This window comes from Myxocyprinus asiaticus, chromosome 7, assembly GCF_019703515.2.
Source record: "Myxocyprinus asiaticus isolate MX2 ecotype Aquarium Trade chromosome 7, UBuf_Myxa_2, whole genome shotgun sequence".
Lineage (NCBI taxonomy): Eukaryota > Metazoa > Chordata > Actinopteri > Cypriniformes > Catostomidae > Myxocyprinus > Myxocyprinus asiaticus.
The window spans coordinates 4,398,651-4,422,005 of NC_059350.1; the positions used below are offsets into that span (position 1 = coordinate 4,398,651).

Genomic DNA, 23,355 nt, shown 5'->3' on the forward strand with positions numbered 1-23,355 from the left:
GATGTCCACGATGAAGAATCACGTGTTGCGGGTGCAGAATCAGTGCAGGTCCTACTGTTTTGTTTACAACTATAACTCATTTTGTTCAAGATATTACACATATTACCCAGCAGCTGACAAGGGTACTTGATGAACGGTTTACCTATTGAATATGTGGAGTTTTGAAGTGTGCCGTATGACTCTTGTTTATATCGAGTATTATATCTAACACGAATGCAATTTCTCAATGCAATGTTCTCAGGGAGATGCCTGTGTGCTGGCTAGTGAGTGAAGATGATTCTCATAAACCCATTCAGCTTCATCACCATCAAACTGTGACTTTGGGAAGAGGACCAAAAACAAAGATAAAAGACAAAAAGTGCTCCAGAGACCAAGGTAGAGACATCACATCAGCCAGAAAGAAGTGAATATAAAGGAAATAATGAAATAAAGTTGACTGAAAGTAGCTCCAGGCTTCGTTATAGAAACTACAACCGATGTGTTTTTGTTTTTTGCAGTTGAATTGAAAGCTGATTGTAACAGAGGATTTATCAGTGTTAAACAGGCAAGTTAGAATATAACATACATACAGAAACCAAATGGAAAGTATAATAATGTGTATTTAAACCCCTTTGTTTGTTTTTTTTAACAGTTAGGTGTGAATCCTACAAACGTGGACAATGTGGTTGTGGGCAAAGGCAACCAGGTAAAGTGAGATCAAGGTGGTAAACATACTGACACCTCAGATGGGTGTCTGTCCCTTTAGGTGATGACTAGGAAAATTCTCTCATCATTTACTCTCCCTCATGCCATCCCAGATGTGTATGAATTTCTTTCTTCTGCTGAACACAAACGAAGATTTTTAGAAGAATATCTCAGCTCTGTAGGTCCATACAATGCAAGTGAGTGGTGACCAGAACTTTGAAGCTTCAAAAAGCACACAAAGGCAGCATAAAAGTCATCCATACGACTCAAGTGGTTAAACCCATGTCTTCTGTAGTGGTCTAATCAGTTTTGGGTGAGAACAGACCAAAATATAACACCTTTTTCACTGTAAGTCTTGCCATTGCAGCTCGATTACACTTCCTAGCACCATCTAGCGCTCTGTACATACATCAAGCACTAGGAAGTGTAATCGAGCTTGAAATCATGATCATGCCAAGAGACTGCAACGGCAAGATGTACAGTGAAAAAGGTGTTATATTTTGGTCTGTTCTCACCCAAAACTGATTAGATTCAGAAGACATGGGTTTAACCACTTGAGTCGTATGGATGACTTTTATGCTGCCTTTATCTGCTTTTTGGAGCTTCAAAATCTTTTGTCACCATTAACTTTCATTGTAAGGACCTACAGAGCTGAAATATTCTTAAAAAAATTATAACGATGAGAGAATTTTCATTTTTGGTGAACTAACCTTTTAAATAGATTCAAAATGTTTAATGCAAGAAGTTTCATACAGTACAAATCTAGTTAAAAATAAAGTGCACGTTTTTCACTTAATGAACACTGTAATTATATTTTATAACTTTGCACAAAATGCACAAAAATTACAGTTGAGTAATAGTAAAAATAAAACTGCATTATTTAACTACATTTACATATTTTATGTAATCATTTCCATACTTCAAAAGTGCTGTGTAGACTTCCATGAACATTTCTTAGTCATGATACAAACGGATCATAGTTTTGATCCGATTCATTGAAATGTACAGTATGAACTGATTCACTTTAGTGGATCAGTAGGAACTACAGTATCCCATTAATTCCCCATTAGATTTAACTGTTAAATAGTTTAAATCGCCATGTAATACAAAAGATTAACCCTTTATGGTTAGGCATATGAGTGATTTGAAATAGTTCAAGTATTACATTTTTTTTTGCTGTCAAATTAAACACCATTCAATTCACTTAGCATTACTCATAAAATCATTTCAAAACCACACCTGAATCCTCTGCAATAAATATGTTGTTGGCAATGCACAGAAATTCATCTTATTTGGTCCATAAATGTCTTATACTCTCGTAATTGAGGCTGTATTGCACAGGTTACTGGTCTTAACAACCTACAAACCAAATGTCACCCACCTCTACAACCAGGTGACGGTAAAGCCGGGCCAAAGACTTTACATGGTCAATCAGCTTTATCCGTATACAGTGAAGTTCACTGAGGAGACGTCAACAGCCAGACCTGCAGGAGAGGAGAGCAAATCCTCGAAAAGACCTTACCAGATGAGTGAGGACCCTGCAAAAAAAGTCTCAACCTCTCATACAGACCATCACAGAATAACAGATGGTTCACCTCCACTGAAAAAGACACCAGCAGCTTGTTCTGATAAATCGGTCAGTGGCTCTTGACTCTTTAAGATATAGCATTGATCGCACAACAGATGATCTATTTGAAACTCTTGGATCTCTTTCGCTACGTTTTGAGTTGCGATTTCATATTAAGCACTACAAACATTACTGTTTTCCAGGAATCTGCTAGCCATTGGAGTCAAGGTCTTAAAGTGTCAATGCAGGACCCCCAGATGCAGGTGTGAATTACTCATTTGAATTTAATCTTATATTGATAAATTAGGAGTAGACATAATAAAGGGATAGTTCGCCCAAAAATGAAAATTCTCTCATCATTTACTCACCCTCATGTCATCCAAGATGTGTGACTTTCTTTCTTCTGCTGAACACAAACAGTATTTTAGTAGAATATTTCAGCTCTGTAGGTCCATACAATGCAAGTGAATGGTGACCAAATTTTTGAAGCTCCAAAAAGCATATAAAGGCAGCAAAAATGAGTAATTTTTTCAACAATTGTTTACAGACAGATTGTTTCACTTTTAATTGACTATATCACAATTCCAGTGGGTCAGCGTATGTAAACTTCTAAGTTAACTATGCCTTTAAGCAGCTTGGAAAATTCCAGAAAATGACGTCAAGCCTTTAGACAATTAGCCAATTAGCTTCTGATAGGCTAATTGGAGTCAATTGGAGGTGTACCTGTGGATGTATTTTAAGACCTACCTTCAAACTCAGTGCTTCTTTGCTTGACATCATGGGAAAATCAAAAGAAATCAGCCAAGACCTCATAAAAAAATTGTGGACCTCCACAAGTCTGTTCATGCTTGGGAGCAATTTCCAAATGCCTGAAGGTACCACATTCATCTGTACAAACAATAGTACGCAAGTATAAACACCATGGGACCACGCAGCCATCATACCGCTCAGGAAGGAGACGCATTCTGTCTCCTAGAGATGAACGTAGTTTGGTGCGAAAAGTGCAAATCAATCCCAGAACAACAGCAAAGGACATTGTGAAGATGCTGGAGGAAACAGGTAGACAAGTATCTATATCCACAGTAAAACGAGTCCTATATCAACATAACCTGAAAGGCTGCTCAGCAAGGAAGAAGCCACTGCTCCAAAACCACCATAAAAAAGCCAGACTACAGTTCGCAAGTGCACATGGGGACAAAGATTTAAATTTATGGAGAAATGTCCTCTGGTCTGATGAAACAAAAACTGAACTCTAGCCATAATGACCATCATTATGTTTGGAGGAGAAAGGGTGAGGTTTACAAGCTGAAGAACACCATCCCAAATGTGAAGCATGGGGGTGGCAGCATCATGTTGTGGGGGTGCTTTGCTGCAGGGGGGACTGGTACACTTCACAAAATAGATGACATCATGAAGGAAAATGATGTGGATATATTGGAGGAAAATCACAAGACTTCAGCCAGAAAGTTAAAGCTTGGTCGCAAATGGGTCTTTCAAATGGACAATGACCCCAAGCATACCTCCAAAGTTGTGACAAAATGGCTTAAGGACAACAAAGTCAAGGTATTGGAGTGGCCATCACAAAGCCCTGACCTCAATCCGATAGAAAATTTGTGGGCAGAACTGAAAAAGCGTGTGCGAGCAAGGAGGCCTACAAACCTGACTCAATTACACCAGTTCTGTCTGGAGGAATGGGACAAAATTCCAGCAGCTTATTGTGAGAAGCTTGTGGAAGGATACCTAAAAGGTTTGACCCAAGTTAAACAATTTAAAGGCAATGCTACCAAATACTAACAAAGTGTATGTAAACTTCTGACCCACTGGGAATGTGATGAAAGATATAAAAGCTGAAATAAATCATTCTCTCTACTATTATTCTGATATTTCACATTCTTAAAATAAAGTAGTGATCCTAACTGACCTAAGACAGGGAATGTTTTCTACGATTAAATGTCATGTGAGTTTAAATGTATTTGGCTAATGTGTATGTACACTTCTGACTTCAACTGTATATATAAACCATTAGAGCTACCACACAACTGTCTTTGTTCTCAGTTGTACAAAGATGATAGGGTGGTGGTCATCAAGGACAAGTACCCGAAGGCACGCTACCATTGGCTGGTGTTGCCTTGGGAGTCTATCTCTAGTCTGAAGGTGCTGAGGTCAGAGCACTGCGACCTACTTAAACACATGCAGCGTGTGGGAGAAAGGATGGTGCAGCAATGCCCGGATGCTCATAAACTGCGCTTTCGTCTGGGCTATCATGCCATTCCCAGCATGAGGTAGTATGGATGTCTGTGTCCTGATTGGAAGCTTTGATGACATGAATATAATGCGTGCTTGTCTTTCTGGTATTTTATTGAATATTTATTCCTTTCAAGTCACGTTCACCTGCACGTCATCAGCCAAGAATTTGACTCGCCTTGTTTGAAGAACAAAAAACACTGGAATTCCTTCACTACCGACTACTTTATTGAATCCGAAGGTGAGAAGAAAAAAAAACATGAAAGTCAATGTGAAATCAGAATTGACCTGGTGTAATTTTTGAATGCACGTTCCTAATCTTATTGTGAAAAATTCATCAGTTCACGTTATTTCAAATAAAATGCTGATCTACGCAATCTTCTATCAAAATGTAATAACTTGCTCTGCCTCTGAAATGACTTTCCATTGCGGATGACATCACAAATTACTCTTACTTTTTAACCCTTCTGTATGTATCGCCAACTTTTCACAATCCAATCAATTCCCAAATGATAAAATCGAGTCCCGCCCTACAGTTTCTGTTTCACTCGGAAATAAATCACAGTTAAATGAGTTGCAAATAGCATTTCGCATTGACATAAAGCAAGCTTTCTTATTGTGTGAGACAACAGTTAGTTAATTATTTTGACTTGTCAAACTAGACCCGCTGGTGGGGTCCAAAGGGGAGCGCTATATCGCGAAAAATTTGCGCTTAAAACATTAAAGTCTCCGAATACTTAAGTCAGGCATATGAGGTATCATTTGAGAGCTTAGAATCTGAACTTTTCAGAGATAACCATCACTTCAGCATTTGTTTGACTTAAAATAACGAAATAAGACCTCAAAATATTCTCGTTGAAAATTAGCGCCCTCTAGAGGTAATATTTTTATGAAAATAAAAATCTTTCACATAGCGCCTAAATGGACAATCATATATCAAATGAAAGCTCTCACTCCAAGGAATGTGACTGTGCAGTTAATTTTGTTGCCATAATACCACAGTTCGAAAGATTTTCAAAAGAATCACAAAGTGAAACATGAATTCTGTCATAAGTCATCAAATACAAACCTCTCTTTTATGCTCTGATAATTGCTGCTGTAAGCCCCAAGTAGCCACAAACTTATCTGCTTTTACCTTAGGAAGTTTTCTAAAAAATGAGCCATTATTTACTTGTCTGTGAGCTTGCTTGGCTGAATAATCCAATGTTATATTTTAGATGTCCAGAACAATATATTCCATCCAGAAGGAAAAGTATGCAAAACAAATCATCAGAAAAATATGTTTTCTATTGATGATAATATATCATCGCAATGGGGAGGATCATCTTTCTAATGACACCTAGATTGCGCTTGTATTCCACTCGGAGGCCGAGATATTCGATGAAATAACAAGGGTGGTGCTTGAACTGAAAATTAGACTGAATGTCAGTGGACAAGCACATCTGTGAAGGCTAAAATGCATTAGAGCGCCACCTACATTTCAGATCGGCATTTTGTGATGGATCGTTATAGATGAAAATTAATTTTTTCTAGTGCTTGCTGCAATCTAGTGGAATAAAATGAGACTTTTCAAAGTGAGAGAGTGGACAGAACAAGAATTACATGTTTATAAAGTTTTATCAAGATTATAAACACATACAATATTATTTATGAACAATTGGAGCCTTTTTTATTTTATTTGGGGGGGTTCTCTGAAACATGAGACCAATTCTTTGCAATTAGTCCAGTATTCTACCAACTGATTACAAAAACAAGCAATACCTGTGCAGTCAAGTATAACTTTAATTCTTTTTCTTTACACAGATGTTGTTGCGATGCTGGAGCTCCATGGAAAAGTGACAGTGAAGGAAGGCATGAGTGAATTACTGAAGCTTCCTCTGCGCTGTCATGTTTGTCGTAAAGAGCAGCCGACAATACCGAAATTAAAAGAACATCTCAAAGCTCATATTTCTTAAATACTGTATACTAGAGCTCATTTACTGGACAGTTTGATAGACCAGCATTGGTAAACAATTTGTTTGTCAAATATTAATTTATTTAGTAAACTGTCTATTGAGTCCATTAGTAAATTAAAGACATTGGATACATTGTGTTGTGGGTACTGACATATTAATTTCCCCATTCACTTTCAAACAGTTTGTCATTTTTAAGCAATTTCAGCCGTTTTGCTAACCTCAGTCACACACCTTTAATGAATCACTGACATAATGCACATCTCTTTGGTTTTATTTAACTGAGTGTGTTCAAATGTGTAGTTAAAACCATGGGTTTCCTTTCCATACGGTATATATTTCATACAAATGCACTAGTTTGAAGCTGCAGTGTGTAATTTCTGAGCCACTAGCGGCACCTAACAGAATTGCAAAAGTAATGACCATTTTCAAACACTATACACACACACACACATTGTATTGTACAACCTCATGCCACTGGTTCAGCCAACAGATTGCTTATTATTGCTGCCTGTTTTTGTATTGTTACTCTGGTTATGTATAATAAAAAAGACATTCAGTGCTGCTATTGGCGCATGAATGACACACTGTAGCTTTAAAAAGTTAATTTGGCACAAGGCAAATGATAATCCCTTTTATGCTGTTAAATTAGAAGAGTCTCAAACTAATCTATTGGCTTGTAACATACCCCTTTCCCGCAAAATAAACAGTGCAAATAAGCAGAAACTACTCAAGGATATTGAGAATTTTAAAATAAGACACTCGAGTACAGAGTACGAATCACAAATAATCTGAAATTCCTGATATTATTGCTTACATATACAGTACAAGAGAGTGTATATCACAACTCTACTGCAATGGAATAAAGTCAAAGTCAAAGATATAAACGCAAGATAAAAATACAAAAAGCACCAATAAAAAGTTAATTAAAAATAATTAGATAATTGAAAATAGATTTCACAGACTATACCCTTAAATTATTGCTTCTATTTAAACCAGAATATCTAAAATACTAATGCAGCTATTGCTAGTGTCTAATTTCTAATGTATACAAGTTACTTTTCAGATAAAAATTGAATCTTGTCTTATGAACTAAAATGAATGTAAAAAAAAAAACTTTGCACACTATTTGAATAAACATTTAGGAGCACAAATATTAGTGTGCAGACATCTACTTTTCTCCTTACCCCGTTTTCTGTATTTTTTCCTGCACCTGTAACCAACTCAGTTGGATGCGTGGACAGTTTCCAAAAACTTAAAAAAAAAAAAATTCCCTTTTAGTAATTATGACAAATGTCCGTCACATAATAATCCCTGAAGAGAAGCTTTTGTGCATCTCAATAGCACTTTTTTGGAGTGTCAGTTGACGTAATATGCTGGTCTTCATCAAGCCAATGAACTTCCTGTCTGAAACATAATAAAAGATGTAATTAAGTAAATAAATATAAGAGTATTAAATATTGTGCTCGTTTATTCTTTAATTCTTTCACTGCAACTATTGCTGCATTCCTACTTAGAAAAATGCAATATAATGTGAACTCAGAATTCCTCAACTCTAATTCTGCCAAGATGTGGGTGTATAATGTTTTTTGGCGGAAATTATTTATCCTTCACAATTCAGTTACTATAAAACTTTTCTTGTTGACAATCGGAATACTGCAAAGCTGATGGTGGTGTTACCATTTAGTTTCCAAATACATCATTATCAAACTGTTGGGAAATATAGCCAGAAATTGGTCATATCAAGTAGGAATATCTGACATTGAATGCAGAACAGCAAGACAAGAAGAAAACGTTAAATTGTGACAAAATGAAACAATAGTATTCCTCCTTTTAAACTCACCATAGATTTCATTTCCCGACTGTTTCCTTCTGCTTTGGTGTACCGCTCTGCTGCTTTCCTGGTGTTCTCTACAAACTCCTACATGAATGATTGCAGAGAGAAACAGACAACTTGTTTAAAAGAACAAGGCAACATCCTTTCAGGACAGACCTATCATGAGTTGCGAGATTAAGAGATAAAATCTAGAAACCACAAGTCAACTTCATTTAAAAAAAATATTATTTTAATAGCCAAATTCCCAGTGACGGACTACACTACCCATAATCCTTAAGAGAGAGATCCACCAATCAGAAGTCACTAGCTCTGCAGCATTGCGAATGACGTAACTGATTCTCCTTACACTCAAACAACTTTTATGTGTGTACATATCTGAATATTTTGCAGTTAATTTAAAATATATTGTTTTTGTGTAGCTCCATACAATGCAAGTGAATGGTGGCCAGAACTTTAAAGGTCCAAAAAGCAAATAAAAAGGCAGCATAAGTCTGGAGGTGCCAGTTCGGGAGAGAGAGAGCTACAGGCAGCTGCCCTGTATGTGTTTATGTTTGTGTGTTTTTGTTTAAATAAATATTACATTGATGCTTCGTCCGGTTCTTGCCGCCTCCTTTCCTTTTTACCCTGTTACATTGGTGCTGAAACCCGGGAAGGAGGAGGGATGCGCCGTAGTACAGTCCTCACCACTACCATCCAACCCAAAGGAGCAGCCGCGGCCATCTGCCGGGGGACGGAGGAGCCCGGCCGACTGAAAGTAGAGGAACGACCGCCGACCGCGAGGAGAGGAGGGGCTCCCTACCGACCTCCTGCAGTCGGGCCGCTGCCAGGGGTGGAAGAGAGCCCTACCGGCCGCTAAAACGTGGCGGGGTCAAAGAGAAGACCGCCGTCCGCGAACGGGGAGGGGCTCACTGCCGACCGCCTGGAGTGGGAGAACTGCTGCCAGGGGCGGAGGAGACCCCTTCCATCCACCAAAACGCAGCGGGGCCTTCCGTCCGCCAGTGGCCGGAGGACTGCCTCCGATCCACCTGGGGAGGAGTGGCTGTCATCCACTAGAGGGTGGCGAGTAAGTTATTTTTTTCTCTCTCTCCCGCTGTCGCTCCGTGTTGGCCTTTCCCTCTTTTTTTAGTTTTTTTTGTTGATTTTCCCTCCCCTTGTCTCCGTCCCAGGACGGAGAAGGTGGGGAAGACCTGCCAGCAGGCAGTGCTGGAAGGGCATGCCCCATGTACGTCATGACGGGGCTCCCCGGCCTGAAGGAAAGGAGGGAGGAGTGGGGCAAGGAGGAGGTCTAATCAAGCTGACGAGAGGGATAAAGGCCGTCAGAGGTGGCAATTCGGGAGAGAGAGAGCTACAGGTGGCTGCCCTGTATGCGTTTATGTTTGAGTGTTTTTGTTTAATTAAATATTACTTTGATGCGTCATCCGGTTCTCGCCTCCTCCTTTCCCTTTTACCCTGTTACAATTACTAAATTATGACTGTTTCAGTGAAAAAAACAGTACTAACATTATCAGTGGACCTCAGGGAAGATAATAAAACTAATACATATTTTATATATATATATATAAAGAGCATTTATGACCCTTTTAAGAGTTTTCTATAGTACTGGCATTTTTGATTCGACGTCAGGGTCACTTGTAATCGTATGTTTTGCCAGACTCTCACCATAAGGGCCTTGTCCATGTAGTACTCGCTGCCTGGGCTGCCGTCGTTGTACTTGGTGTCGATTGCAAAGCAGAGGAAGAGGACGTCTACAACGCTCTCAAAGATGGACAGGAAACAGTGGGCCACCAGGAAGGCGAACACACACACTATGATGAGAGGCAGCACCCAGACAGTGTACTCTCGCTGATAGTTCAGCGCAAGCACACCAGCAAACGCTGTGCACGACACAATCAGTATCTGCAGATACAAGAAAACGTGTTAGAGAGCACTACAAAAAGAATCATTATTCACAACAATTTTGTGTGTGAATAAATACCTTTCCTAAAAACAGGACAAAGTCCCCAACGCTGTTAATAGTTGCCACACGTAGAACGTTTTCTGCGAGGATGAAGAAAGCGTCGCGCGCAGATGTGCAGAAGCCGGTGCTGTTAATGGCTGTTGCCGTATATGCATTCTGAAACCAAGGAAAAACATAATGGTTACCGTAATTCATCCAAATAAATAGTAGACTACTATTATTACTTGAACCATCTGTAAGGGTTTTCCTTTAAAGCAGCATACATTTCTGCCACATATGAATCTGAATGATTCACTGGATGAACTCACCATGTTCAGGTAACTGAGGCACTTCTCCAAACACCACAGACAGCAGATACACGCTTTTATCATGCAGCGAGCGCAGGCATTTTCCTACAGGAACAAAATATGACATAGTGTCACTTTGATGTCACTTGTTTATATTGGTGATATACAGTATATATATATACACACAGTGCATCTGGAAGGTATTCACAGCACTTCACTTTTTCCACATTTTGTTATGTTACAGCCTTTATTCCAAAATGGATTAAATTCATTATTTTCCTCAAAATTCTACAAACAATACCCCATAATGACAACGTGAAAGAAGTTTGTTTGAAATCTTTGCAAATTTAATTCAAATAAAAAAACGAGAAAAAAAATAAACAAAATCACATGTACATAAGTATTCACAGCCTTTGCTCAATACTTTGTTGAAGCACCTTTGGCACCAATTACAGCCTCAAGTCTTTTTGAGTATGATGCTACAAGCTTGGCACACCTATTTTTGGGCAGTTTCTCCCATTCTTCTTTGCAGGACCTCTCAAGCGCCATCAGGATGGATGGGGAGCGTCGGTGCACAGCCATTTTCAGATCTCTCCAGAGATGTTCAATCGGGTTCAAGTCTGGGCTCTGGCTGGGCCACTCAAGGACATTCACAGAGTTGTCCCGGAGCCACTCCTTTGTTATCTTGGCTGTGTGCTTAGGGTCGTTGTCCTGTTGGAAGATGAACCTTCGCCCCAGTCTGAGGTCCAGAGTGCTCTGGAGCAGGTTTTCATCAAGGATGTCTCTGTACATTGCTGCATTCATCTTTCCCTCAATCCTGACTAGTCTCCCAGTTCCTGCCGCTGAATAACATCCCCACAGCATGATGCTGCCACCACCATGCTTCACTGTAGGGATGGTATTGGCCAGGTGATGAGCGGTGCCTGGTTTCCTCCAGACATGACGCTTGCCATTCAGGCCAAAGAGTTCAATCTTTGTTTCTCATGGTCTGAGAGTCCTTCAGGTGCCTTTTGGCAAACACCAGGCAGGCTGTCATGTGCCTTTTACTGAGGAGTGGCTTCCGTCTGGCCACTCTACCATACAGGCCTGATTGGTGGAGTGCTGCAGAGATGGTTGTTCTTCTGGAAGGTTCTCTGTGGAGAGAGGAGAAACGCTGGAGCTCTGCCCGAGTGGCCATCGGGTTCTTGGTCACCTCCCTGACTAAGGCCCTTCTCCCCCGATCGCTCAGTTTGGCCAGGCAGCCAGCTCTAGGAAGAGTCCTGGTGGTTCCAAACTTCTTCCATTTACGGATGATGGAGGTCACTGTGCTCACTGGGACCTTCAATGCTGCAGAAATTTTTCTGTACCCTTCCCCAGATCTGTGCCTTGATACAATCCTGTCTTGGAGGTCTACAGACAATTCCTTGGACTTCATGGCTTGGTTTGTGCTCTGACATGCACTGTTAACTGTGGGACCTTATATAGACAGGTGTGTGCCTTCCAAATCATGTCCGATCAACTGAATTTATCACAGGTGGACTCTAATCAAGTTGTAGAAACATCTCAAGGATGATCAGTGGAAACAGGATGCACCTGAGCTCAATTTTGAGTGTCATGGCAAAGGCTGTGAATACTTATGTACATGTGATATTGTTTGTTTTTTATTTTTAATAAATTTGTAAAGATTTCAAACAAACTTCTTTCACGTTGTCATTATGGGGTATTATTTGTAGAATGTTGAGGAAAATAATGAATTTAATCCATTTTGGAATAAAGGCTGTAACATAACAAAATGTGGAAAAAGTGAAGCGCTGTGAATACTTTCCGGAGGCACTGTATAAAATATTCAAGGTTTTGGTGGCTTAGTAAAATTAAGCAACATTGTGAATATTGCAATGATTTTAAATTTCAGTTTCAGTTTCCTAAACACTGTGTAATTAGACTAGATGCAATCCCTCTTTGCAAATATAAGAGCATTACGACAGATATTTTAATAGATTCTCTGATTTAAATTTCAGCATTAGTGTTGATAAAATTTAATATATCAGTTTAATTAATTTAATCAAACCGCTGCAATGTATAGCTTCGTAAATCTTATTCAATAAAGATTTGTTTGTGTCAAAATGTGCACAGAGAAGTCTCTGCATGGCATTTTTCCTTTATTAAAATGTTTTAGTAAAAATATATGTAGGTACAGTATATATTGCTGTTTATTACTGTGTATAGTTATATTTAAAAAATAAAAGACTAAATAGCGGGGGCCTGGGTAACTCAGTGGTAAAGGGCGCTGGCTACCACCCCTGGAGTTCGCTAGTTCGAATCCCAGGGTGTGCTGAGTGACTCCAGCCAGGCTTACTAAGCAACCAAATTGGCCCGGTTAGAGAGTCAGAGTTAGAGAGGGTAGAGTCACATGGGATAACCTCCTCGTGGTCACTATAATGTGGTTCGTTCTCGGTGGGTCACGTTGTGAGTTGAGCGTGGATGCCACGGTGGATGGCGTGAAGCCTCCACACACGCTATGTCTCCATGGCAACGCGCTGAACAAGCCACGTGATAAGATGCGCGGGTTGACAGTCTCAGAAGCGGAGGCAACTGGGATTTGTCCTCCGCCACCCGGATTGAGGCAAATCACTACGCCACCACGAAGACTTAAAAACACATTGGGAATTGGGCATTCCAAAATTAGGGAGAAAAGGGGAAAAATCCAAAAAAGGATAAAGACTAAATCGCATTCTTGTGTTCATTTAGTGAACAACTAAAAGATTAATAAGCCTAATTTAAATAAATCTATTAATATATCTAATTAAAAATGTATAGATGCCTTGATTATTATAGATGCCTTGATTATATACAAATATCATCAAAAGGCTGAAAAACATTGAAATATATATTTTTTAGCTATATTGCCCATCTGTTTCGGGACAGACATTTATGACTAGATAAGCTGACAGTGCACTCACGCTTCCTTTTAGCTGGTTGTGGATGTATGTGAGGATGAGACGTGGAATCTCCACCAGAGTGATGATGAAGGCTCCTTTAGCTACAGTGCCCAGATGATAGCGCATCAGACTCAGGGCCGACGACACGATGGGCGTAAAAGGCAACTGAGACTTATCTCTACAATGACAAAAAGAAACTGAGCATAGTATAATCACAAATACTGTATAGCAGGCTGAGTAAAAAAATAATAATAATAATAATTCAAAAGATGATCAACATTTTCATTTTTTTCTAAATGAGCTTTTGACCTCTGACCTGGTGAAGTAGTATGTGACGACAGCTCCAGCTACAGTCATTTGTTGACAAGCGAGGATGAACTCACTGATCCAGATGAGACCGACTGCATGATACCACACCATGTACTGCAGTGGCCCGTCCATATGAAACTCCACCAGACCTGTCTGGTTATTCTGCACTGGACTTCCTGTGGAAATACAGTAATATAATGTTAGCAAAACTATATGACACTATTATAAAGATATCATAAGTGCTGCTTTATGAAGTTAATTCAAACACTGAAAACAAATTAATCTTCCTTAGAAATATATATTTTTAAGGTTCCTGAGGCCACGTCCACACTAATAGGGTTTTCTCTCAGCCACACTAAAATGCCATTTTCCTCCAAGTGTTTTGAAAATGCACACCATTATCGCATACTTAGGAAAACACTGACTTTTTTCAAGTTTTGAAACTACAAATGGATTAGTGTGGATGTGGCCTGAGATCAATATAGCTATAGACCGATATATCGGCCAGGCCAATAAATCTGCTGATATTTGGTGATTTTTAATTTATCGGCTGGTAAACTAAATGGATTAGTGTGGATGTGGCATGAGATCAATATAACTATAGACCGATATATCGGCCAGGTCAATAAATCTGCCCATATTTGGTGATTTTCAATTTATCTGCTGGTAAACTAAATGGATTAGTGTGGATGTGGCCTTAAACCAAATACCTATAGACCGATATATCAGCCAGGCTGATAAATCTGCCAATTTTGATTTTCTCGGCTGGTAAACTAAATGGATCAGTGTAGATGTGGCATGAGATCAATATAGCTATAGACCGATATATCGGCCAGGCCAATAAATCTGCTGATATTTGGTGATTTTTAATTTATCGGCTGGTAAACTAAATGGATTAGTGTGGATGTGGCATGAGATCAATATAACTATAGACCGATATATCGGCCAGGTCAATAAATCTGCCCATATTTGGTGATTTTCAATTTATCTGCTGGTAAACTAAATGGATTAGTGTGGATGTGGCCTTAAACCAAATACCTATAGACCGATATATCAGCCAGGCTGATAAATCTGCCAATTTTGATTTTCTCGGCTGGTAAACTAAATGGATCAGTGTAGATGTGGCATGAGATCAATATAGCTATAGACCGATATATCGGCCAGGCTGATAAATCTGCCGATACTTGGCGATTTTGATTTTATTGGCAGGTAAACTAGATGGATTAGTGTGGATATGGCCTTAGACCAAATACCTATAGACGATATATCATCCAGGCCGATAAATCTGCAGATATTTGACAATTTTGATTTTCTCGGCTGGTAAACTAAATGGATTAGTGGATGTGGCCTGAGATCAATATAGCTTTAGACCGATATATCGACCAGGCTGATAAATCTGCCGATATTTGCCGGTTTTTATTTTAATCGGCTGGTAAACAAAGTTTCACCAAAGTGGAAATGAAAATTCTAACCAAATGTTTTTTGTATATTGGTGTTTCTTACGAGCAATTTTTTTATTGTTGATATTTACTAAAACTAAAGGCCAAAGTATACTTCCTTTGTCTGCTTTGCTGATTGCTCCGTGCACAGTATCCGTGACACAAATGTTGTCAGTGTGCGCGGACTGTCCGTGTACGGCCCTGATTTTCTCCACATGTGGATATGCCTTGTCTCTGTGCATCGTAAGCCTATGCGCCTGCCGCTGACTGTACTAAAAGAGTATCAAAAAGCAGTCGTAGTGCAAATGTGTCGAATGTTCGCATTCGCTCGCTGTCAAAAGAGCATATTTTGAAAGGCATTACAGTTTACCTTAAAACAAAGTATACCTGGGCCTTAAGAGTTTTCAACTTTTTTCTTTTTGTCATATGAAGCTAATGTTAAAACTTTTTACCATGCCTTTATACTTTTTTGCTACTTCTCAAATGCTTTTAATCCCTTTTAGCCTTCCATTGACTTTATGGATAATGCCTACTTTCTGTTTCCAAATATCCTCCAGTGGGTTTTGAGTAATTATTGTCTTTAAGCTAAAGTATGTCATTTCTAGCGCCACCAAACTTAATAAAAAAAACAACAACATTGTTTTCAAAACAGCTTTCTGAATATGCCCCCCTTCTGCCATTGATCGAACAAACAGATAGTCCCGCCCCCAACTCACAGCACTGGTGCAGACATTATTTTCTCGCTTGAGACGGATCACTCAAAACAAACAGAAGAATTTTCATAGTGCCACAGAGACAAGGAGAAATTAATTTAATACAGAAAAAGTTCCATCAGCTTTAAGTTTTAATATTCATTTAAGTTCAGCAATTTAAAATAGTATCTCTAGTAGCATCTCTAATTTAAACTTCAATAGCAAAAATTATGTCAGAGTTAGTAAGTTGATTCATTTCCATCAATCAGTTCAAACTGTTCATTTTTAAATGAATCATTTGCATCATTACTCAAAAATGTGGTATTTTTCATATATTAAAATGTTTTAGAAAAATATATATTTCGGTAACTATTGCTGTTTATAATGGAGTATTGTTGTATTAGTGCATATAATATACTTATAATATCATTCAATATTCATTCAGTGAAAACAGAAATTATACCTTGAGTATTTTAACTAGATTTTTAGTTACATTCAAGAAGTATTTTGATTACTGAAGAGATTACTTTGCATTTTATTGTCATTTGTTTCATTTAATATTTAGTCCTTTCAGATGGAAAACATTTATACATATAAATGATGCGATCCAAAGTGCATTTGAACAGCGGTGAAACACTTTCTTATGATGTGTTACATTCATACGAGCAGACAGAGAAGTACAGTTTGAAGTAAGTTTGGAGCAGAAGAAATAGAAATAAACATTGTCATGTGAATATTTAGCTTTACGCTAAGCTAAAATGCTATTTCTAGCCATTTTACATGCACATGTTACCAGGCACAATCATATATTTTTATCAAGAAAATCCACCTTAGATCATAATGGGTAATGTGAAGAATTTACCCATGTTTCCATTGATCATGGTATAAATAATAGGGGGGCGTAGATTCCGGGGGATGGAATCTACGCCCCTGACTGCATAAGATATTTAGGTTTTTCAGAGAATGTATTTTTAACATGTGTATTTTGTCTTACTGTACTGACAGAGTTTTTAATAGTCAAATCAAGTGAAAAAAATCTACCAGTGCTGAAGAAGTAATCCAAAGTATTTAGAATACGTTACTGACCTTGAGTAATCTAACAGAATACATTACAAATGACATTTTTACAGCATGTATTCTGTAATCTGTAGTGGAATACATTTTAAAAGTAACCCTCCCAACCCTGTATACTGTGTATTGTCAAAATTTATCACCCAGCCCTACAGTGTAAGTATGTGTATTTATGTGAGTGTCTGTTTGTACTGATGAACCTGCGGTTCCGAGGAAGAGCAGCACAGTGATCCAGTAAACCCAGAAGAGCATGAGAGTGAGGAAGGTCCAGAAGGGCTGCAGGGCCAGCAGAGGAAGATGAGTGAACACTTTACCAGCCACATGAAACAGAGCGATGGTGAGAGCCACACGCTTCCTCATGAAGAACATCAGCAGCAGCAGAATCAACTGACACATAAACATACCACCAACAGACATCACATTCAGAGCTGATGCTACAATACAATCTACATAATGAATCCGAACACAAGGCTTAGTAATAAAAAGCACAAATAAACAGTTCACAAGAATTGTAAACGTGTTTCCAATCATAGGGTCATTATCATTGCGAAGTTATTTGTGCTTAATTAAGGTTTCTACCGTGAAGATAGTGGCTCCGATGGCGTAGATGAGAAGCGCTTGCTGGTTGTCTTTAGCCACCTCCAGTTCGTGAGCAGGCAGAGTGGCGTTCACTGAATTTCTGTGATCCACATACAGCCACCACAGTACACCACAACCACCTGCCAGAAAAGTGTGCAAAAGAGTGTTCTTGGCCCTTCCCATGAAATAGGGAAAATAAGGAACCCCTTTTGAAATTTTGAAACCCTTTTGTTTTTTAACAAAGGGTCAGAAAATTTGGTTCATACACCTTTGGTCAAGTCAAAAACGATATGAGGGTTATTCTCATGAAATCTGTTAGGAAAAAAGTCATGGTCATTTTTAACCTCAAATCAATAAAAAACAAAAATGCAAAAAATGCATAAAGAAAATGAAGCCTACATTTAGGACCTTTCAGATTTTTTGCATTGTGGCATCATTTTCAGGACACTTCTCATTACCATAACTACTATTATTATTGTTTTCAATGATGATTCTTTCTGATCATTTACTTTATTTCAGTAAAAAATATATATATATTTCATTACAATAATTGTTTTTTTTAAGTAAGATCAGCAAAAATAATAAGGGGTATAATAAAAGGTTTTGAGAGGGTACTACTAAAATGTGAAAGTACTTTACAATTTAAATATTATCTTTTTTTTTTTCACATTGTGGTAATGCGACTTTATGGTAAAATGTGAGTTAATGTCATGAAAATAATGTCAACAAAATAGTTACTGCACTAAAAAAAGGCTTCATTTTCTACATGCAAAATATATTTAAAGGTGCACCCAGTAATTTTTTCCTCATTAAAAAAGTTTTCCTCCTAAAGACATGAATTGTAATTTTTAAACATAAATATAAAATCATGAGCACTCACATGAAATGAAGACTCCAGTCATATCAGTAACCTTATAAAAGCTGTTTTATTCTACACGGGGCAGGGGCGTCCTCATGGGGGCTGCCATGTTTGAATCACATGACCAACTGAATACTACTCGCTTAACATCAGTAACCGTCCTGTTATTGGACACGTTCACTCATGGATTAAAGTAATCATGGCTGACTGTGAATACTACATTTCTACAATGGCATCTGAAACTGAAAACTATTGATTTTAAATGATGCTGCATCCAAGCCACTAGGTGTCAGTGTCAGTACAAGAAGACACAAAGACAAAAGTTACTGAGTGCACCTTTAATTTCCTATTTGTTTATTCTGATCTGAATAGTAAAAAGGACCAGAATATTTTCTTGACAGGTTTCGTGAGAATCACCCATGAGCTGTTTTGTTTTATTTTCTGTTCATTTTATTTTTTAAGTTTGCCATTTTTGTGTATAATATAAGACACCGTAAAATATGGCATTTTGGGTAATTAAAACAAACTGATACACTATACAGATATTAAATGTGAATAAAACTACCTGCTTTTAATGCTTTTTAAAATTTTTGTAACATAATAGTTTCAAATTCAATACTGTAGTTCTCACGCCAAAGAATATGATATTTGTGGCTTTATTGTTTACAAAAAAATAAAATGGGACATCAATTTGTACCATATTCATGGAAAGTACCTCTTAATAAAAAAAAGCAGTTCATCAAGTGATCGTGATTTTAAGACTAATAACTAGAAACTTGGTGCTTGTCATAGAGTTTAATGTAATGCTAATATCTTACCTGTTGCAACCACCACAACAACAGCTGTAAGAATCCAGACCAGAATGACTGATATGTAGCGAATCACAACCATCAGAATCAGAGACAGAACTGGGGTGGAAATTAAGAAAGATTTAATAAACAATGACAAAATTAAAAGTAGACCGATATATCGGTTTTACAGATTAATCAGTGCCGATAGTTGCTTTTTGGAACTATCGCTTGCTGGCAAAAACGTAAGAAAACATATACATAAAAACTCTTCATCTGGTGAATATATAAGCTGTAAAAAGCATCATTTGGTAAATACTTGCATATAGAGCACTGTAAGTTAGCCAAGTCTCTGTCATTTCAAAATAAGAGTCCCTGGTGTATTTTGAAATGAAAAAGTTGTTAGTCCTCCGTAATGCACCAAATCTGAATTTTTCTAGTTATTATTGAGATTTTGGTTGCACAATTAACTGCTTTTGTAGTATATGTGCCCTTTATAGTAAGGAAAGAACTCTTATCATTCTAGAAATTGATTTTTTTATTGTAAACAATCGGATGATTAATCGGTTATCGGCCTTTTCCACCAACTTAATTATCGTATCGGCAAAGTCCACTGTTGGTCGACCGCTAGTGAAAATGATGCATGAATTCTCATTCTTTTGACCACTGACATTTTAGAAGTGAGGCTTTATAAATATAAAAATATTTGCACTATAGGGTCAATGACAAAGTAGCAGATGATGAGAGGAATAATCTTTAAAAATATTAACATCCATCTAATTAATCTTTTATTTTTATTATGTACAAATATCAGGATTTTGATGTTTTTCGGGGGGTTAAAACCTGAACTAACCTTGGTATGTCATAAAAATGTCCTATTTTATGGTTTTCTTAAAACATGACAGACAAAAGTCTTCCTTTGCAGTTGATTACACCATATTGGATTTGATTTGGTGGAAAAGGTTTTATAACAAAACTGCCTCACTGCTAATAATAATAATAATAAAAAGATTATGCCAAACTACTTTTAATGAGACTTTTTCTTCATACATTCTCTAGATATGTTACACCACCTAGACATTTTTTAATTTATGCCCAACATAAACTTTTAAAAATGAGTTTTAATTAAAAATGTGAAAACATGTACATCATAGCGGAGGTGCGTTTTTGAATAAAGTAACATATTTGAAAAAAACAAACAAAAAAAAAAGCTTTATGAGATTGACTCTAATTCTAAGCGATATAGGCCTCTGTTACAGAAGAATGAGGCATGATCTTTAAATTGGCTTTGTTAAAGTCAGATGTAATGAGCTCACCGAGCGCGAGCAGACACAAGCCCATAATGATGTCCTTGGATGTCATCACCCCGGCGATGACCCTGTGCACCACGCTGTTGTCGCTGACGAAAGTGATGAATGCCTCCGCAAACTTGGCATAGCAGGAAATATCAACTGGCATACAGCGGTGAAAGACTGGTAATGAGGCACTACACAAAAATTAAATAAACAGCAAAAACAAAGTTCCACCAGTGTGAATGAAAATGCCTACAAATAAAATAGTGTAGATTTTACAGGTTTTTTCCTTGTTCCACAAACATGCCATTAATAACACAATGAATCAAAATAGGAAAAACAAGGTAAATATCACTTGTGAGCATTTTTATTTTGCATCATTTCCAAGCTGTATTTTTGTCAAATTATGCAAAAAAAGTGTGAAATATTATCATATACAGGATACATAAAATGCTAGCTAAGAAATTAGCCACATAATGAATGGTCATTTTAGATGTGATGGAAATTTTATGATTTCACGGTTCAGAAAAATGACACGCTCAAAAAAAAAACTGTTCGAAAATTGAAATGAGTAAATCTTAAAATTATTTTTGAGCGTATTAATGATATGCATGTACATCCACTGTCTGGCATTATTTGTAGACTAATTAAATAAATGTAAACCCTCTTATATAAGCACTAATCTTAAAGGGATACCTTGGATGGACAGGTAGTGTTGGACATTTTGTTGCTCTAGCCGGGTGAGAGGAATACATGTCTGGTGCTATTTCATAGGAGCATAAATCAGATCCTGGAGACAAAAATAAAAAAAGAAATAATTTAAAAAAAAGAAACAGTAGTTGGTATATCACATTTACATTTTATCAAATTTAACATCTTTTCACATCATTTAGCTCACCATTTGTTGTTGAAAACTTTGTGAGATCCTCGTAAGACTTCAGCTCTGCGTTTGGGCATTTTGACACACACAAAGCAATGGATTTAATCTTTCTTCTCATTATATCGATGTTGCAGGGGTCCAAGAAAAACACATACCTGTGACAAAGCCATTGACAATGTGTTAAAGATAAAATTGTTTCCAAACCTTGGCTAACAGTTAGGGTAATTAAAAATGAAAGAAATTTAAATTCACTAAAAATTGGGAAATTGTCACTATTTACACACTCTCATGTTGTTTCGACTCTTTAAGCTCTGAAGGTGTTTTTAAAGATTTCCTGTTTCAGAGGCATCCCCAAAATGAAAGGCTTATAATTCGACAACAAAAATAAGGAGGGTCAAGTGTTTGGTATCATTGTTAAGAAAACTTTTCAAAAGTTTTAATGATATAGATAATACATTCTGAGACTCTGATAAAAAAAATTAAAAAAAATTTAAAAAAAATTAAAACAAAAAAGAAATCACAAAACATTTAGCCAAAAATGTACTTTGTTTCTTATTTTTCTGTTTTTACATTATATATCTCTGGGTGTAAAAAAGGTGGCTCAGTAAAACTGCTTTTGTTTTGTTCTCAATCATGTCAAAATGTATCTGAGAAAAATGTTGTGTTGATACGACAAAGCAATCAAAAGTTATAACATTACAAATATAAATTATCTTAGTGTCCAAAAGTCTCTCCAAACAAATAAAACATAATAATTGTACATAAGAACTAATTACACATGCAAACACAACAATGACTAAAGGTTTGCATAGAATGCAGACACGCTTTCAGTTTTGAGATTTCACAGAATGAGTTTCATTTGGATTTATTGAGTCTGTCTCATGTACTTGGCGCCATCTCCTGGTGGCCGTATGTAACATTGTGCTTCATGTGGATTATCTAATGATCTATACATCAGATTACCTTGTGTGAGGGCTCATTTGAAAGATAATTGCTTCCTAATTCATTGCTAAGTAATGGTATGTGATATTTTATGTTTTGTAAAGTTTCGTGAAATTATAAGCAAAAACGTGGCATAAAAGCAACACCAACATAATTGTCAAAGACATACTGTATACTTTGCTATTACTTGCTATATTTTTGTCTGTGAGTAATAAAAATAGGCTTGTATTCTACTCTTTGAGTGCTTTCCAACAACATATGACACATGGCTATTTGATGAGTTTGATGTTTTTACCAATAACAATAATATGTACAGTGCAATTTTTTTAAATAAATGATCAAAACGGACACTTCTGATTTGTCTGCAAATTTCAAAGCACTTGTTCAGTTTTGGTCATAATGTCTGCATGCACTGGAAAGTACAGCTTCTAACCTTTCAAACGATACCAATTTTGTGTTGGTCAAGACTGTAGTTATTAATATTTTGAGGATAATTGTTTTTTCCTCACAAGCCCATTCAAGCTTAAACGGTTAAGTAGTGAAAAGAAATTGCAGTGATTCTTGCATCGGCCAGTGTTATTCTGCAAATCCTCTGCTGAATCAGGTAATCAATCATCCTGCAATCAGCCAGCTGGTGCCATCAAACATGTGGTAGAAACAGTGAATAGGATATAAAGAGAGAGCATCGCTATTGGAGTTCACTCAATGCTTGTTTTTACGCACTTTCTTGAGATGTGGTCTTGCCCGCTGAGTTCAATTCCTGGGATTTTGGCATTCATCTGACCGCAGGTGTTGCCATAGCTATCGTACCCTGATATGAGTCTGGAGGCGGCCCCTGTTGCTATGGCGAAGCCACAGATGAAGAGCTGCCATAGAACAACAGTAAGATGATTACAATGATCAAATAATAATAATAACAATAATAATAGCATATGAAGACTATTTTCTTGTATTTGTAATTTTGTCCAATAGTTACTTTTTAATATACACTGATGAGCCAAAACATTATGACCACCTGCCTAATATGCTGTTGGTCCTCCGTGTGCCGCCAAAACAGC

General features: G+C 37.4%; 2 protein-coding genes across 4 annotated transcripts in view; one reads left to right on the forward strand and one right to left on the reverse strand.

Annotated features, from left to right (window-relative positions):
• Positions 1-7,905, forward strand: aptx (aprataxin). Of its 2 annotated transcripts, XM_051702706.1 has the most exons (8): positions 1-48; positions 242-375; positions 498-685; positions 2,078-2,320; positions 2,455-2,514; positions 4,307-4,533; positions 4,633-4,736; positions 6,299-6,582. In XM_051702706.1, the coding sequence occupies exons 4-8, from the start codon at positions 2,108-2,110 to the stop codon at positions 6,448-6,450; spliced, it is 756 nt and encodes a 251-aa protein (XP_051558666.1). In that variant the 5' UTR covers positions 1-48; positions 242-375; positions 498-685; positions 2,078-2,107; the 3' UTR covers positions 6,451-6,582. The 2 variants fall into 2 exon arrangements, with proteins under 2 accessions (XP_051558666.1, XP_051558665.1); XM_051702705.1 differs by lacking the exons at positions 1-48; positions 242-375 and having other exon boundaries at positions 608-685; positions 2,026-2,320; positions 6,299-7,905.
• slc44a1a (solute carrier family 44 member 1a) overlaps positions 6,706-23,355 on the reverse strand; it is a 23,973-nt gene continuing 7,323 nt past the window's right edge. For both annotated transcript variants that reach the window (XM_051702678.1, XM_051702679.1), the window contains 14 exons: positions 23,021-23,163; positions 21,374-21,510; positions 21,172-21,265; positions 20,500-20,669; positions 19,214-19,303; positions 17,537-17,676; positions 17,158-17,344; positions 13,763-13,931; positions 13,468-13,624; positions 10,550-10,633; positions 10,260-10,397; positions 9,944-10,180; positions 8,291-8,368; positions 6,706-7,854 (listed from right to left, as the gene is read on the reverse strand). In XM_051702678.1, the coding sequence (XP_051558638.1) occupies positions 7,834-7,854; positions 8,291-8,368; positions 9,944-10,180; positions 10,260-10,397; positions 10,550-10,633; positions 13,468-13,624; positions 13,763-13,931; positions 17,158-17,344; positions 17,537-17,676; positions 19,214-19,303; positions 20,500-20,669; positions 21,172-21,265; positions 21,374-21,510; positions 23,021-23,163 (1,845 nt within the window). In that variant the 3' untranslated portion in view covers positions 6,706-7,833. The remainder of the gene's footprint in view (positions 7,855-8,290; positions 8,369-9,943; positions 10,181-10,259; positions 10,398-10,549; positions 10,634-13,467; positions 13,625-13,762; positions 13,932-17,157; positions 17,345-17,536; positions 17,677-19,213; positions 19,304-20,499; positions 20,670-21,171; positions 21,266-21,373; positions 21,511-23,020; positions 23,164-23,355) is intronic.

Coding starts and splice junctions, on each gene's coding strand:
- aptx (XM_051702705.1), top strand. CDS start 660: ATGTGGTTGTGGGCAAAGGCAACCAG. Junction 686..2,025: donor TTGTGGGCAAAGGCAACCAG/GTAAAGTGAGAT, acceptor TGTATTGCACAG/GTTACTGGTCTTAACAACCT. Junction 2,515..4,306: donor TGCAGGACCCCCAGATGCAG/GTGTGAATTACT, acceptor CTTTGTTCTCAG/TTGTACAAAGATGATAGGGT.